The following is a 17236-nucleotide window of genomic DNA, read 5'->3' on the forward strand; positions in this document are numbered from 1 at the left end:
TTGATTATAGATTGAAGCGCTTTCACCGAATATAGAGGAGCCGTCTTCTGGTTCAAAGATTTTTCTCTACCTCCGTAGTGACTATATACCTCGTAAAACATCAGATCCTTAGTCTTGTTTCTTGAACCTTGACAAACGCTCAGCTATCCAATCATTTATAGGGTCATCGTTCTCTTTCACGTACTCTTCGCCATTTAAATTTTGTCCAAATTCTTCGTTTAATGGTGGGTCTCTCAAAAAGAAAGTCATTACAAACATTGGCACAACAAAAATTAAGCCCACCAAAACTTCGTACTTTTGCACATATTGAAAAGCTTCAACCGTCGCCTCTCTTACAGGGGTTCCCCAGTCGTAATCAGTAATAAAGTCCAGTGGTGAATTGAAGGCAGCCTCGGCCATGCCTGCATCACCCAGTGCCTTTAGTAATTTGGGATATAGTGTCTGGGTCCATATAGCACCTGAAACAGCGGCACCTACAGCTCCGCCTATTCTGAAAATAGTCGAGCTCAGCGCTGAAACGTTTGCCAGATTTTCATGAGATGTCACTGTTTGAATCGAAACACTGATCGGGTAGTCGTACAAACAGCTGGTTATCCCCCACACAACCATAGCTCCGATCACGCCTTTACCTGCGTCATTGCCACCTCGATAATGATAAAAAAGCCCCATTGTAACAAAATAGAGTGAGCAGCCAACAACCGTGTATGGCTTCAGCCTCGACGATCTGGCAACTAGTAGTCCCACTATTGGGGAGAATATAGCGGCGACGAAACTGTAAAGGCTTGTTATTCTTATCGCTGAAAGGTCACTTTCATTTGCAGCAACTAACAAGATTGTGTAAAGATATTCGGCTGCCATTTCATAGATGAAAGCAATCAAAAAGTATATCCACAGAGGTGCCCAGATTCCACGATCCTTTAACATCAGGAAAGGCGCCAAAGGAAATCTGGCCAATCTACTCTCCCAATAAACGAAAGCAGGAATCAAGGAAAACCCAAGCACAAAAGGAGCGATAACCTTTCCGCTCCTCCATTCCGTGGAAACACCTCCGGCGACCGTCAGTGGAACACAAATACATCCAGTAAACACACTCAACAAAATGACGCCTACAACGTCCAATCTCCAGAAGAGCTGAACAAATGTCTGGACGAGTCCGTGCGTTTGATAAAAGGATTTTTCTTCTTGCAATTCCCTCCATTCGTGACTGTTTCTAACTTTCCACCTCATATGAAGAATACACGCTATGAATGGAATACAACTCACTGGAAAAATGAAAGCCCACATGGCGATACCCCACGACCAGTTTTCTAGAGGATTTGCAACGTGAACGACGTTCCCCGAAATCCACACTGTAATTATTGCTGGCCAAGCCGGTACAAAATTGTAGAATAGTCTCCACTTCAAAGTTGAGCAGTCAGACAAGATCAATGTCACTTGGAACATGGCACCAACAAGCCCAACATTATAGAAGACTGATCCTGCAGCATACCTCTGGACATCATATGCTTGAGATTGGATGACAGTACCTACAACGTAAAGCACAATCGACACGATGAACAATGATAATCTCCCAAAAACATCTGACAAACGCGCAAAGAAAATTTGTCCCACAGCAGAAATGACCATACTAATAACATTTACAGTTGACAGAAGAGAGTGAGTTTCATAAGCGTTCATCGCATATGTCATGTAAATGTCTCTAATAATACTGTCAAGTCCATAGGCAAAGGAGCAGATGAAAACTGTGAACAAAAATAAGGATTTGAGGAACCAGCTGTCGTACTGTTTAGCCATCAGTTCAGCCTTACGAATTACAATAGATTCAGTGACTTCGAATGTGTCAGGAGACTCTTGCTCCATGTCAGCATTTTTGCTGAACAGCTTTTCCACAACTATGTTTTTTCCGTCGACTTCATTAGAAGCGTGAATCACGCCAGATACGGGGTCTTCTCCGTGGTTGTCAACCATGGTTATACTGAAGCCGTAGGATTTTGGGTTATATGCCGGAAATCTCGCTAATAATCTTCAAGAGATTGGAAACCACAACTATCTTGGGTTTTTTTTATAGAAAATCTCAAAATCGGGGTGCATTTGAGTATAACATAATGAGACTTTTGTCCTCGCATATGTAAAAGCTACCAATCACAGGTGGTAACTATGGGTTTCCTCGTATTTCATCCTTTAACTCACACAAAACTTATGCATGCCAAGTATTGGCACGATAACAGAGCCATCTCCTGATTTAACAAATTCGATGTTTTCCTGGCAATGACTTTAGTGTTGAAATTTCGATTAACTAACACTCAACGAAAATAATGGGTGTACATGATTCCGGCAAAGTCCCTCAATAAGTCATTTATGTATCTCTTAAGTTTCAGCTGACAGTTTTGGCGAGATCAGTTGTATAAAGGCAGAACCAAAGGAAGGATGGCAAATTATACCGGTGTTTTCGCCATCAAGTTGCAGCTATTTATTTATGAGCTAGGTGAGATATTTGTAAGATTTATGTAAGCGAATGAACAAGCAAGTTGGGCTGTTCAAACGATGGATAGGAGGATGAAGTGTTTTGACAGGTTCTTGAACTTTCTCAACCGATAAGTTAACTCTCCTACTGTTAAGTCAAAACCAGCGCACAAAGGGCTCCAAACTTACTGCACCCAGTTTGTTTCTTTTTTTGGAACTCCTATTCTTATGGCGTTTGTGAGTTAAGCTTATGCTCGGTGACTTTGAACATTAAAATCAAACAAGAAATCGTGTGTAGGAAATGACCTTCAAACCCACATAGGATATCCTTCCTCTCCCTGCGCGACCACTCTTTTTATGCTACATAACGGGTTTCATCAGAACTAATTAGTTTTTCTAAATCCTGATTTTTCTGTTCGTGCCATCCTATTCTATTGTTCTGATGATTTTCGCGTAACGAGATGGGATGGTCACAATTGTAACGATATGCCCGCTGAAAATTAAGCCGCATTTTTTAAGGGCCTATTTTTGAGAGAGGTTACTTTCCGAAGATGAAAAGAAGGCCGGCTCCAGCTAACAAAATATATTTCTCGGACGTGAAAGATTTTATGTGTCAACAGCTGAAACAGAGATCGCGAGTCACTCTTCGGATTGTGCTTCGATCTGCAATGTGTTCTCATTGAGAATCACAAATGGTTTGCATCCTGGCAGGTTCGAAGTAGCGCTTTAGTGAGCAAGAATTATGTGCGTATCTAGTAAGGAATACAGGTGTCTCACATAAGCCCGATTTTGGTGATCGCGTCAGTGACACAGCATCGCAAACTTCGGAGTCCGAACCACAGTCACTGCTTGCGACCCAAATATCTTCGTATGAGGGGAATAACAAAGTTCATTTACAAACCTTTGGGCCGTCGAACAAACTAATATTACTGCATTTACATTCTCATTAAGGTCAGTGTCGTTGACGACTTTGCCTATTTTGCAGCCGCTGACAGGAGGGACAAAAAGATCTGTCATGATCAAATCACAGGAGAAAGAACAAGTCAGAAGCATGTATCCGAGATACTCCTTGGTGGCGTGAACTTGGTCAATATAACCTGTTTTTTTCTTTCTCTCCCTAGCGTCTGAGTCGTGTATTAGTAGGATAGGAAGAGACTACGGTCCTTTACAATTACCTGACAAAGTCTAGTGCAATTATTCTAGATACGCTTTCCATTTGCTCCAAGTATCTGAAGAAGGTATTCAGCCGTGGTATGCTCATCGGAGGCTCACTCGTTCAAAATAAGAGAGACTTGGCAGAAGTTAACAATTTTAGTCTTATCCCTCTCAAGGCCGCCAAGAATTTGGTATAACGAACTATTAAATAAAGCTGAGGGATCTATAAATCCATGCAACACACGGTGTTAATGATAATCAATTGTGCTAACCGCACGCTGCTTTTTGAGGTTACAAAAAGTGAACAAAAAGCTGTTTTATTACATTCTGGACGACACCAAACCGGTTGCGCTAGTTAAGATAAGAAGGGAAGAGATACAGTTCGCGAATGATTGCCACTTTTTCCAAATCATGCGATTTACTACAGATAGTAAGGATCTGTGCTAATGAAAACAATAGTGCACAAGAGGCTTGACAAGAAATCGAGACAACTATAATTTTTTCAAATCCAAAAGCTCCCGTTTTGTAACATGTTCGCTTTCATGATAAAGGAGCTAACAGCTGGACACATGAAATCACATCTTATGCCATGGACAGAATCGTAGGCTAGATAGAGAGTTAAATTATCCTGAAATATTACTGTGAGCAACTATTGAAGCGAGCAAGGAGATAAGCAGGAAGATTTTTTGCAGAAAACTGGCTAAAACTCATTAGAATGTCACTGATTTGCGCAGAATCTCCCTGGATATTAGCATTACAGACTCAAGTCATTTAGTTCGCTACAAAAGTAGCAGAATTGCAGGTCATCAATAGGCTAGTCAAATGTCAAATTGGCAATTTCAACAGAAGAGATGGCTTAGAATTGCCAGGTAATCGGATCACCTGGCGATTTTTTCCTGGATTTATGACAAAGCTAGCCAATAGGTGGTCGGCGTTCGTTTAATTAAAGGAAATAGCTCAAAAACAGTGCTCCACAGAAGATGTGGTAGTCTCAGAAGCACAAAGCATTATTAGACTGGCAAAATAGTGCTCGATCGACCGAAAAGCCGGTATGGTGTTAAAAAAGCTGATCCTTTTGAAGCATTTTGCTGACCGTATAATAAGGGTACTAACATAGAGGCTTTACTGATTTCTGGTGCTATAAAAAGTTGGTCTATTGATGAAAAGCTACTGATACTACCCAACTATGGTATGTGATGAGCATCCGAGCTTCCAAATCTCGCCACAAAAAAAAAAAAAACGTTTCAAAACTATTAGAAAAGGTCCAAAGAGAACGTCTTAAATAAATCAAAACATATCCTGTTTAATTGCTAGTGGGCAGTTCGAAGATGAGATTTACATTTATTCGAGACCAAGCCACATTTTCAAAGATTGCTGTGCGATTTACATATGTTAGCGAAGCACCAGCATATCAATATGACCCAATTAATTCAAAGGCGCATGATCATGCTTGAGCAGCTCGAAAAAGCTTTGATAACTCTAAGGAGCTTAGGTTGTTGAGAACTGCAACAACCACAGAAATTGTGAGACAGAGTGAGTGGAACTCCACCAAAAAGAAATGTTTGATTATCCTTGATATTAACTTGTATGTTAATCCAGCGCATAGCTGCGTTTATGTCAATTCCCTGACTTTAACAATGCGCTTTTGTGAAGCAGGGCTTTGTTAAATTCATCGAAATCAAGCTCCAAGAAAGATCAAGACGCAAAAGTTTTCTAGCCTAAGTCGTGGATGGCATTTACAGTGCCAGCTTATGGATTATGATTAGACTTTCTTCAGGAGTCGATAACCTTCCACTTGTTAGTTCTGTTTCTTTTTGAGACAAATCTGAAAAATAAGGTATTCTTCTTGCGGCCTAATGCATATTTTATTTGCATCATGGAAAAGTTCCATGTTAATGATGATAGTCTGAGACTTGACTGAAAAGCAACGGAGGCAAATTTAACAACAGCAAAAAAAATCAATTAAATTACCTTCATAGCCGTGTCATATTCATGTCAGGCTAATTAGCCGATTTTTTTCAGCTCTGGCAGTTTAATTCACTTTTGAGAGGATGATCCACAAATATTCTTTAGGTTCACGAATAAAAACGTGAACCTCAACTGCTTTTTTAAGCTTTGAGGAGATGCAACGAGCATAAAATTACCTTTGTTCAGCCTTGCCTATAACACTAGCATCATCAATTTTCTGGAGCAAGGAGAGTGTTTCTTTACCACAGTAAATTTAATCTAAATTGCTTCTGCCTATAGGATTGGGAGCCACTGTGGGCAGTCAATGTCAACGCACAATGTTAATAACTTGAATTCACACCCCAATGCACCCAAAGTCAGAATATTTTCCAGAGTGTACTTTATTACATGGTAGGATCAGTTTATTGGTGCTTTGCAGCTAACTATATGATTTAATTAACATCGCTAACTAAAGAACATTTTCAAGCAGAAGCACGTCTAATGCCAGACTGATTCATAGATCAGCACTTATAGTTACTCCTGGTATCTTAGCTTGTATTAGGCATAATTTAAACTCTCTTTATGCATAATTTTTTGCGATGCTAACTTGCAAAATGTTAGCCGTATGCGCTATTCCTTAATGTAGATCTTTAACGGATGTTGTCACTTTTTCTGCTTGTGATTTTATATTACGCAAAAAGCTGAGAGCTTCAAGAATGTGGTAGCGTCAATTACGAGACAACTTTTAGTTGTTTAGCAAGAGATATGATTGGTTTTAAAACGAACTTTCACCGAGGACTTGGAAAGCAGACTGCAGCATAGTTTACAAGCCCTCGACAGAAATTTCCTTTATTAATTCATGCCACTTCTTGCCATGTTCCTGCGAGTGGCTTATTTAACATTCTCACAATTTTTAGTGGAAAAACAAACAAAATTCATATCTACTTCTAAACTTGACATATATTAAGCGCTCGTAACTTTTCCCAGTATATACTTGCTTAATAACTTTTGAATATTATCTCAATTAAAATAGAGCAACTTTTAAAAGCTAAGGAAATCTGCAATGGTTTCAATGTGGATCTTTTTTACATGAATGCGAAAAGCAACCCCCTGGTAACGGAAGAGTATTTGAAGCTGGCCAAAGAAGTGCTAAAAACCACACCGCCACAAATACAAAATAACTAACCACGATGTTTTCTAGGTCCCCCTTACAGTTTCTGTCTAACGCAAAATTCTGTCAAGGAAGTCAACACAGAAGCGCATATATATGATGTAGCAAGTAATTCACCATAGCGTACACGAATTGAATATATGTACTAAATTCTGATTCTTCAAGGTACAAACACAGTGCAGTATTACAGCTAAATTAGTTATATTGGTTGAACAGATTAAAGAAACCAAAAGCGCTACATGTCACAATACATAAATTCAAAAATATGACACTCTTGTGCTGCACACGTTCAGCATTTGAACGCAGTGTCTTTCAGAGGAAATAAAGTAGATGAATTGCAAACTACAGCAAGCAACTAATAAGAAAATTCCAGCCGTAAAGTTTTTTCTTTGAGAAGGTCTACGGTTGGGTAGTATACCAGTATGTTGTTTAGGTACACCTCAAGTGCTATTACCACTTAGGCGCCATAAAGCATTCCTTAAGTAATCAACTAATAGTAGTGGACCTAACGAGCTTTTGATACAAAAGGAGAAAAGGTTCCTTAGGAACTAATTCGTAAAAGCTGGTCGTAGCTGTAATCGGGAGTCTTTCTCAATAAGCGCGATTTACACTGAAGCCAGTATCATAAGAGGCACGCGAGAAAAAATGAGAATTGGTGAACGTGACGATTATTCCTAGGAAAATGAATATTCCCAAAGTTGAAGAAAATCGCTAAGAAGTTATACAAAGTGATACAACAGATTACAGCTAAGTTTTCACTTTAACTTCATTAATTCTGTATGAGATATTTGATATAATCACTAAAAATGACATGTTAGTGCTTCCAGTCTCCAACTCAACGCTTTATCAAAAAAAAAAAAAAATTGGCCCTTTAGCCCTTGCATCCACTTCATCATAGCCTCAATACTCTGGTTGATTCACATGTTGTACAAAAAAAGGGCACTGGTGGCTTTTTCAATGGTAGTGGTGGCTATTCGAGTAGTTTCCCCTGTCTAAAAATATTCAAAGGGCAAATTGGCGCTGAAGATCAATACGATGTAAGTTCCCAGTGACGATTGAAATAGCCACGCCTGCCTTCGCAAATATTCTATCATTAGTTAGTCAAACTATTTATTCAATAGTATACAGACCCACAATTTCCCACTTTGTTTTTGAGTAGTTTTGAAGATATAACTACCAGCCCCTCCAGGGAACCCAGATATCTACCACAATATCTCCGTGTTCTACAACGAAGTACCATGGATATGATGCTGCCGTAATACAGCTATGCTGAGGAACAATTCCAATTTTTGTTCCGAGTGGTATCATCTTGGTTTCTGTGTCTTGCAAACAAGTTAGAATGCCATGCTCTTGGCTAAGCCTGCCAACTATCCAGTTCTCATATCCTTTTGGGGAAACAATTTTTCCGTAACCAGGTAAAGATCCAAATTCCCGGGCTAAAGCAATAACTCCAGCATTTATCAGTTGTTCACCTGGTCCTCGGGAGCCTCTTTGAGGGTAGGAGGAAAGGACTTCCGCAAGGACTCTGCAGGACACTTGATCAAGTCCAACACAATGAGTACTCACTTGCTGAAGATCGCAAAACGGATAGTTTCCGGCGTGAAGTTCAAGCTTTCCGTACAACTCGCCAATAGATGAGATATCTAAACTTTGAGATGCATGTGCAGTAGGTGTGGCTCCCACTGAAATTTGCAATTTCAAGGAAGGATCAATATTCAGCGCTTTCTTGCAAGCATTGTTGCCGCTGTCAATTTCATTTAACAAGAAATGTCTTGCCTGCTCCTCTGTTGAAGAAGCATAAGAGTGACCAGCATGGCAGTAAAATCCGTATAAAGAAAGGTAATCCTTGGCGGGAGACTGGAGCAGGTCGAATAATGCTTCGTCAAGAGTGGAACTTTCATCAAATCCAGCCCGGTCAGAGCCCATATTAACCTTGATGAACAACGACCATTTCTTCTGAATTTTGTGTTTCTTACTAAATTCAGCAAGGACTTCAAATTGTTCTCCGTTGTCAACCATCAGTCGTAAGTTGGGAATTCGGGCGCCTAGGTCCGCTAACTCTGGAAGCCTACTTTTGACAACTGGTAAACTAAATAAAACATCAATAATCAAACCTTTCTCAATAAGTGGCAGCAAGCCCCACGCCTCCATGAGCGTAGAAACGACGATTTTTTTAGTCTTAATATTTTCAGAGCCTAGCTGAAGTAGAGTTCCTTCAACCGTTTTGTGGGTCTTGACATGAGCACGAAAGTCAACATTTAAGCGATCGACATTGGCCAGCATCTTTTCACAGTTTTCTTTAAACTTTCCCCTATCCACGATGAAAGATGGAGTTGGCAATTCCGAGAGCTTTTTGCCCTTAAATGCCTCGAGCAGCTCGGCCTTTTTCGAGAGGGCAGTGTATTGGTAAGGGTATCTCATGATCTTTTTTTTAATGCTCGTGACTAGTGGACCAAACCGTTGTCCTTTGATTTTAGTTATTCCATAGTCCCCTCTTATATATTGATGTCAAGAGCTACAAATCTCTCAGTCCTTGTTTTCATTAATTATAAAATGATTTATTTACCCTGCCAAAATATTTTCTTTCTTCACGTGGAATGTCTTTTTTGCACCATAAGCCGATCCCCATCCCCTACTTACACTCCATTTCAGCATCAATGCCACATTTCTTAGCTTGCAATTATAAGGACTGGAGTTTTATCAGTGTTGTACATGTGTGAGTGTGTGAGGGTGTTTCCCTTTCCCTCAAGGGTGACAAGGGGTGCTAACTATTGATGTGCTAATTGTATTTGTTAAAGGGTCCCTTTATGAGCTGAGGTTGAAACACCTCGAAACGTTGCGTTTTAATGTCTGGATAGAGGCACGTTATTCTGAGCTCGATCTTCAACCCTTATTTAAGTATGAGGCAAAGCTAGCATAATTCTCTGAGTCAGTCACCGTGAAGAATATACGCTTCGGTGGAGGTCAGGTTAGGTCCTGAACATACTTCTTGTTCAAAAGCCCTGTGTGACAGACCCGATAACCCTTGAAACTTCAAGTGCCTGTCGCGATAAATATGAAGTCAGGCCAATGTTATTTTCAGTTAAGCACCTGCAGTTGAAAACGTAAAGATACACGAGAGTAAAATGCCAAGAAGGCATATATTAGGGGTTGCATTTGTCTTTGCTGGAAAGTTCGGTGCGAAAGGAAAATTGCCTGCCACAGACTGGTTTTGTACCGTCTAAGAAAACGACGGCGGGAGGATCTTAGAAAGCACCATGACGCGAAGCGCCCATTGTGTTTACCTTGTTGAATATGCCAAGCGCATTGTTATTACTTCTTCAAACAGACTGATGCTTGAATCTCTAATCCCAGCTCGCTACAAAGAGATATTGAGGACTTCGAGTATAATACGAAATGTCAAAGCGCTAAAAGTTAATAACATTAAAGCGCTTCTAACGGAATATTTAGCTGGCATCAAACTGACTGCCGCCGCGATTTAATAGTATGCTTCATCGTCTTTTTCAAAAGTCGTACCACCGCTGACTTTCGAGGACAGGTCGCACCTATAACCAATTTTACTGCGAGTCACGAAACACAATCTTCATAAAAATTAAATGAAAATATCTCATAATCATCTGCAACTAAGTGCTTTTAACGGGCAAGATATATCTATATCTGCAGGGAAAAATGCGGGTTATTCGAAGCCAAGTTCTAATTTTTGCGCAGGTGACATCTCTGAGTAGCCATCTCTGAGTAGCCACTCTTGGCCTCCTCGACGCTTATAGCCGCTTCTGATTGTGATGTATTGAGGTTAGATTTTGAAGTTTATCACACAAATTTAAATGCCATAGAGATTGGCTGCTAGAAATTCATATACAAGTGTATCCCGCATAATTTTAAGGTACTTTCAATATATAATTTGAAGTTTTAAAGCGGATAACGTAAGTTGTCGTTCTGAAATGCAGTGTTTGTTGAATTTAGTCAAGCTTATCACAATTATTTTCTTAAGCCGCCAAATTCACAGGGGCCCAAAAGCTAAGGAGTTCGGTAGGCAGCGGAATCTCAGCAAACCTACTGATGCTTGATATTTGCGAGTCGAATATGATTTCGTAGCGCGTTGCCCCGATATATTTGTAGGCATAAATATGGTAGCTTTCAAGCGCAATCTATTTAGTTATTAAGCACAAGTATTGGGCACGGTATTTAATAAACTTTGGGCTTGGGGTGAAGTGGACTCGCAGGTGACTTGAAGATTGTTGAAACCTGCTTTTAGAAATCACCTAGTCGATGTCCTAAACAATTGCAACCTCAGCGCCAAGCTGTTTTTTTCGAGTGCCTCCTCAGTGGAATTTTGGCCTATAAAAAGATAGAAATTTATTTTTTGAAAATCTCCGCGTAAGGGCCGTCAGAGTTTTATAAGAATGATGTTTCCGTGCTCAGACCGGGAATAAGCAAACCTTAAGATACGTGGGCACCGTAGTAAGAGATAAATCCATGCAGCCCAAAATGTATTTAAAGGGAGCTTCATCTGACTGAACATTGATAGTTAAGGGGTTATAGAAAGGATCACTCTAGTGTGCTACATCGTATCAAGAATGTCTTTGGTAGGAAAAGTTGCTCTAATTACCGGTGGTACCAAAAACCTAGGCAGGCTCACTGCAATTGAGCTAGCTTCTAAGCATAAGGCAAACCTGTTTCTACACTACAATTCAACCCAAGGGGATGAAAAAAAACTCGCAAATGAACTCTCGAGTAAGTATAACGTAAAGGTCGAGCTTTACCAAGGTAATTTGGGGTCAGCAAGAAATGTTGAAAAGTTGTTTGAAGCTGCAAAGGCCAAATTTGGCTCAATTGACATCGCCATTAACAACGTAGGTAAGGTTCTTAAAAAGCCTATGGTAGAAGTGACAGAGGAAGAATTTGACGAAATGGACCTTGTCAATAACAAAATAGCATTTTTCTTTATTGCTCAAGCTACCAAGCATGTCAGCTCTGGAGGTAGCATCATATCTTTGGTAACATCCTTACTGGCCGCGTATACACCATTTTACGCTGTGTATCAGGGAACAAAGAGCGCCGTCGAGTTTTACACAAAAAGCGCGTCAAAAGAGCTTATTGGAAAACGTGTTTCAGTTAACTGTATTGCTCCAGGTCCCATGGACACTCCTTTCTTTTACGCTCAAGAACAGCCTGAGGCAGTGGAATTTTATAAATCAGTTTCATTTGACAATAGGTTAACGAAGATTGAAGACATTGCACCAATTGTGGGGTTTTTAGCCACGAGTGGTAGTTGGATGACTGGCCAAACACTGTATGCCTCGGGTGGTATGACTGCCCGTTGAGTGCAATGCGCTCAATTCGAATCGCGCAATCTGTTTCAAGGCACACAAACCCCAAGACATACGCAGTACATTTTTAATGTTCATGCGCCTTGTAGCAAAACTCACACATGTCCAAGTGCCCATGGTTTTATAAGCTATACTTATTTACGGTTAAGACACTTTTATGACAATTGAGTTATTGGCCAAGTGGTTTTGACATATTTCAAGTCAAATTCTTGTCGAATTGGTGAATTGTTATAGTGCCAAATTGCACAATGACACATTAGTGAAAAACGGTTTGATACTTGACAACCCATGACCATAAAACAGACATAGTTAAGAAACACAAGAGATATATATAGTACTATCATCCACAAAACAGTTTATCGGTCTTATTCTGGAAAACTTAACCAGTAAATTTGGCAACCTCTCGATCAAAGAGTCAGATTCATCCCGTTATGGTCGCACTGCAGAGAATGCAACTGTTATTGCAAATGATAACAAGTACTAGAAGATCAAGCAAAATCAAGAGCAGTCTGTGGTCAAAAAAAGGTTCTTGTGATGGTGCAAGATCTTCCTGTGTTGGACCAAACGATCCTGGAAATTTGTTTCACGCTTGAAAGATGGCCTCGAAAGTTGAGGTCCCCAATAAGGACCGCCAAAGGGCTAGATCGACCTATAGAGATGAGGAGAGATCATGTTATCAAGCACTAAGGCAGCAGGATTTTTACCATGTGTTAGGAAAATATCAAACTTGTTATAACATGTTATCCGAAATATTATCCCGGATCATGATAAATCTGTTGGGTTGTGATCGAGTCGCCGATATGTGATAGTGCCAAGTTGCATTATAGCTCATCGGTATAAAATGGTATGGCACAAGGACATATCGTATATACAACGGATACTCAACCAAAGCTTCGGAAAGGATCTAAAATGACCGTTTATAGCCCAAATCAAACGATAGCGACTCAGAGACGATGGAAATGGTTCTTTCAGCGCTGCCCTTATCTCATTGTAATTCTTAGCCACGTCTTATTAAATATATAAAATCCGAAGTTTTGATCAAGGGCAGGATTCAAACCTTTAACTTAAGAAGAGACGCAGAGATATTTAGCACTATCATTCATGAAGTAGTTTACTAATCTTATTATGGAAAACCTAGCCAACAAATTCGGCAACCTCTCATACAACGACTCAGACTCGCTCAATTATTATTCATGATCAATTGTCAATTACTTACTGATTTTAGAGGTCCGCTCAAAATGGCAGACAATGCCAATACTTTTTCTTTGTTCGAGGGTGACAATTGTGACGATTCAAGAGCAACAGGCTTAGACCAAGCATTTTTTTGAAATTAACAGGATTTAAAACATTGATAAATTTGTCATATTGTGATCGGTTCGTTGGTGTGTGATAGTGCCAAGTTGCATAATGACACATTGGTATAAAATGATATGACACATGGACATATCATAAATACGACGGATACCCAACTAAGTACCATAGAAGGTCCACATTGACCGTTCATAGTCCAGATCAGACCACAGTGGCTTGGAGAAGGTAAGGAGTGGTACCACCAGTATAATTATCACCTTATGATTAAGACTCAGCCACGTCCCAGAAATTCTGTATAAATCCGGATAATTTCTTTGGTTCGCAAGACATAAATCTTGGACTGAAGAAAGACGGGGGAGATATTTAGTACCATCATCCACGAAGTAGTTTAATCAGATCATAATGGAAACACTAGCCAAGGAATTTGAGACCCTTTCAACCAATGACCCAGACTCGCCTTAATAAAATTGGATGATGGTACTCCACCCTATTGGGACTTGGGCCTGCTGGTTCATCCTGTAGCATAGTCATTCATTCCCCAAAAGCGCTATTGGGCTACAAAAAAAATCGAATGACTTTCATTTCTTCTTGTAGCATTCAAAATAGTGCGCTACTAATTATATCATAAAAAAGCCCAAAATATCTAGCTAAATGTATAGGACGAAAGTGAATCTTAGTTTGTGTCGTTCTTGTGCTAAGGCTAAAGCAAGAAATGTTATTTTCAAGAAGGTTGAGGTCATCATGCGAGCTTGAGGCGCAGTAACCAAGTCAGTCTTTGAGCTTAAGGCGTCTGTAATATATAACATAAGACTCTATCAGCACGAAAGTCCGCGACACACGTCTGGTTCTTTTTTGGAAGCTACATACACTACAAGCACCTTAAAATAGGCAGAACAAGAAAGCACAATACTTTTGGAAGTGATCAGGCACTCGCATTAAAATCCACAGATTTAAGAGAGAAATCATCCTTTTATAAAATAAGCGATCTCTCGCTTGTCAAGGAAAAATCAAAGAAGCTGACTTGTTTAGAGTACTCACGGTGAGTTTAAAAAAGCTGAGAGTGTACTTCCGCTTGTTTCTTCAAGGAATTAACATTCTCATAACTTTGCCGAGCCCTTGAAGAACGCAAACATAGCTGTCAAAGTCCATACATTTAACGATTTTACTGAAACTGTACCCTAAGAATTGATGCTGGCCGTTGTAAGCATAAACTAAACGAATTTATCTTCACGTAAAGTAGACAATACTACAAGCGCTATCATAAAAACAACTAATAGCAGCTTTTCATAGGTGATAAAGATGATTACTATAGGTCACTCATTCGTAGGATTTTGGCCTGTATGGCTCTTCGATGTATTTTACCTCTTCATCGGTGAGTTTGAAAGTCAAGGCTTGAACGGCTTCATCAACCCTGGCGGTTGAGCTCATGCCAACAATGGGGTGGCACCCCTTATGTAAGACCCACGCATTTGAAGCCACCACCATACTGACATTTCTCCTATTGGCAACTTCTTCAACACGGTTAATGATTTCCATGCCAGCATTGGTCAGTTTCTGAAAACGCGGATCAGAAGATGACCGTTCTGTAGCAACGCCTACAGGCCTTGTCAACAATCCTCTAGCATTTGGAGACCATGGAATCAAACCAATCCCGTGACGCTTAGCGTATGGAATAAGCTCCCTCTCATCTTCACGGTACAATAAATTATACTGTGATTGACTACTAATAAACTTGAACCAACCATTCCTTTCGACAGTAAATTGCAAGTCAGAAAACTCTGTTGCTAACATCGAAGAAGCACCAATGTACCTAGCATGCCCGCTTTCAACAACATCGTTCAAAGCCCTCATTGTCTCTTCCATTGTGGTTTCTGAATCAAACCTATGAATTTGAAGGACATCTATATACGTGCCCAACCTTTCCACAGATTTTGCTACGCCGTCAATTATATGCTTCCGGGAAAGGCCTCTTTGATTGGTTAGAGTAAGGGCAGTGACCTCATCTACGTTGAAAATAGATTTTACACTCAGATCTAATGACTCGTCAACTGGAAAGTTCACTTTGGACAAAATCACAACTGTTTCCCTGTTAATATTGTAGTTCCTAAGAAACTCACCAATCAACCTCTCACTCAGACCGTTACTGTAAATATCTGCTGTATCAAAAGTACGAAGTCCGTTGTCATAACAATATTTCAAAATCTTGAAAATCTCTTCCTTATCATCCAAAAGCCATGGCGCCCAAGATTTGGACCCAAAGGACATGCAACCTACAATAATAGGAGATATCTTTAGCCCTGAAGACCCTAGACGAACTTGTTGGACTATTGGCATTTTGATAATTGTTTTACAGTTGCTACGATTAAAAAGAATAAGGAACTACCGCAAATCGTCAAAAGTTCTCGTAAATGTTTTCCGTATTTATATCATGTTATAGATTTATCACAAGTGTGATTAGTAATTCATAAAGGTAAAGTATATCGAATTAGTAATTCAATACAGTCTAGCATGATAGAGTAAATTAGGTTACACGCAAAAAGTCGTCATTATACGCAGGTATATGGTGGTTTTAAAGCCTTGATAACCCTGCCGCAAGCTTTGATCAAGAGCATGATTAATTCTCGAAACAAAATCGAACTTCTTCACCCTTATTCTATAAAGTTCGTCCGGAAGGGTCTTCTCAATTAGAGGCCCTTGATCTCAGCATGCACCTACGCAGGTTTCCTTTGCTCATATTTTTGCGCATTAGTAGCTATGGCTTGACAGTTTGCTATATCTTGCACGGGCTATAGGAGCCGCGGAACTGCTGCAAGTTCCTGGATCTCAAGAATTGTGTGCTTGTATAACAATTATTGACATATAAAGTATTGGGGCGAGTCTGGGTCATTGGTCGAAAGGGTCTCAAATTCCTTGGCTAGGGTTTCCATTATGATCTAAGTAAACTACTTCGTGGATGATGGTACTAAATATCTCCCCCATCTTTCTTCAGTCCAAGATTTATGTCTTGCAAACCAAAGAAATCATTCGGATTTATAGAAAATTTCTGGGACGTGGCTGAGTCTTAATCATAAGGTGATAATCGTACTGGTGGTACCACTCCTTACCTTCTCCAAGCCACTGTGGTCTGCCCTGGGCTATGAACGGTTAATGTGGACCTTGTATGGTGCTTAGTTGGGTATCCGTCGTATTTATGATATGTCGATGTGCCATATCATTTCATACCAATGTGGCATTATGCAACTTGGCACTATCACACACCGACGAACCGATCACAATCTGACAATATATGAGTATGCGAGTGTGTGAGTAATGTGGCGTATGTTTTTGAAAAAGAAGAGCGAGCGGAGGGGAGAGAGCGTGAGTGTGAGGAGTACGAGGGGTGTGAGGTAGGTAAAGGTAAGCGAGGTGAAGAATAGAGAGTGGAGTGGATGGGATGCGAGGAGAACGAGGAGCGTGTGGAGTGTGTGGAGTGGGTGGGAAGTATGGGGTGTGGAGTATGAGGAGTGTGAGAAGCGTGGAGTGTGTGGAGTGTGTGGTGGAGTGTGAAGAGTGTATGGAGTATGTGGGTGTGTTAGATGTGAATAGTGGAGGATCGAGTTGAATGTGGTGAGCTAGGTAAAGGTAGGTGAGCGAAGGATAGAGAGTTGAGTGTGCGGAGTGTGTGGAGTGTGTGGAGTGTGTGGAGTGTGTGGAGTGTGTGGAGTGTGTGGAGTGTGTGGAGTGTGTGGAGTGTGTGGAGTGTGTGGAGTGTGTGGAGTACGGGGAATGTGAAGAGTACGAGGAGTGTGGAGTATGTGGAGTACGGGGAATGTGAAGAGTACGAGGAGTGTGGAGAGTGTGTGGGATGCGAGTATTATAT

At 40.4% G+C, this 17236-nt stretch overlaps 4 protein-coding genes across 4 annotated transcripts, besides 2 other annotated features; 1 reads left to right on the top strand and 3 right to left on the bottom strand.

Annotated features, from left to right (window-relative positions):
- Positions 1-108: 108 nt before the first annotated feature.
- KLTH0A07964g (ARN family MFS transporter) lies at positions 109-1968 on the bottom strand (the record flags this gene model as incomplete). Its single annotated transcript, XM_002551754.1, has 1 exon — positions 109-1968. One exon carries the CDS (start codon positions 1966-1968, stop codon positions 109-111), a length of 1860 nt encoding a protein of 619 aa, XP_002551800.1.
- A 5941-nt stretch (positions 1969-7909) lies between these two features.
- Positions 7910-9157, bottom strand: KLTH0A07986g (KLTH0A07986p; the record flags this gene model as incomplete). The annotated part of the gene is made up of 1 exon (XM_002551755.1): positions 7910-9157. One exon carries the CDS (start codon positions 9155-9157, stop codon positions 7910-7912), a length of 1248 nt encoding a protein of 415 aa, XP_002551801.1.
- A 2156-nt stretch (positions 9158-11313) lies between these two features.
- Positions 11314-12060, top strand: KLTH0A08008g (KLTH0A08008p; the record flags this gene model as incomplete). Its single annotated transcript, XM_002551756.1, has 1 exon — positions 11314-12060. One exon carries the CDS (start codon positions 11314-11316, stop codon positions 12058-12060), a length of 747 nt encoding a protein of 248 aa, XP_002551802.1.
- A 1364-nt stretch (positions 12061-13424) lies between these two features.
- Positions 13425-13841: a long terminal repeat.
- An 853-nt stretch (positions 13842-14694) lies between these two features.
- Positions 14695-15711, bottom strand: KLTH0A08052g (aldo-keto reductase superfamily protein; the record flags this gene model as incomplete). Its single annotated transcript, XM_002551757.1, has 1 exon — positions 14695-15711. The coding sequence occupies one exon, from the start codon at positions 15709-15711 to the stop codon at positions 14695-14697; it is 1017 nt and encodes a 338-aa protein (XP_002551803.1).
- A 531-nt stretch (positions 15712-16242) lies between these two features.
- Positions 16243-16659: a long terminal repeat.
- The last annotated feature ends 577 nt before the right edge of the window (positions 16660-17236 follow it).

This window comes from Lachancea thermotolerans (assembly GCF_000142805.1).
Source record: "Lachancea thermotolerans CBS 6340 chromosome A complete sequence".
Lineage (NCBI taxonomy): Eukaryota > Fungi > Ascomycota > Saccharomycetes > Saccharomycetales > Saccharomycetaceae > Lachancea > Lachancea thermotolerans.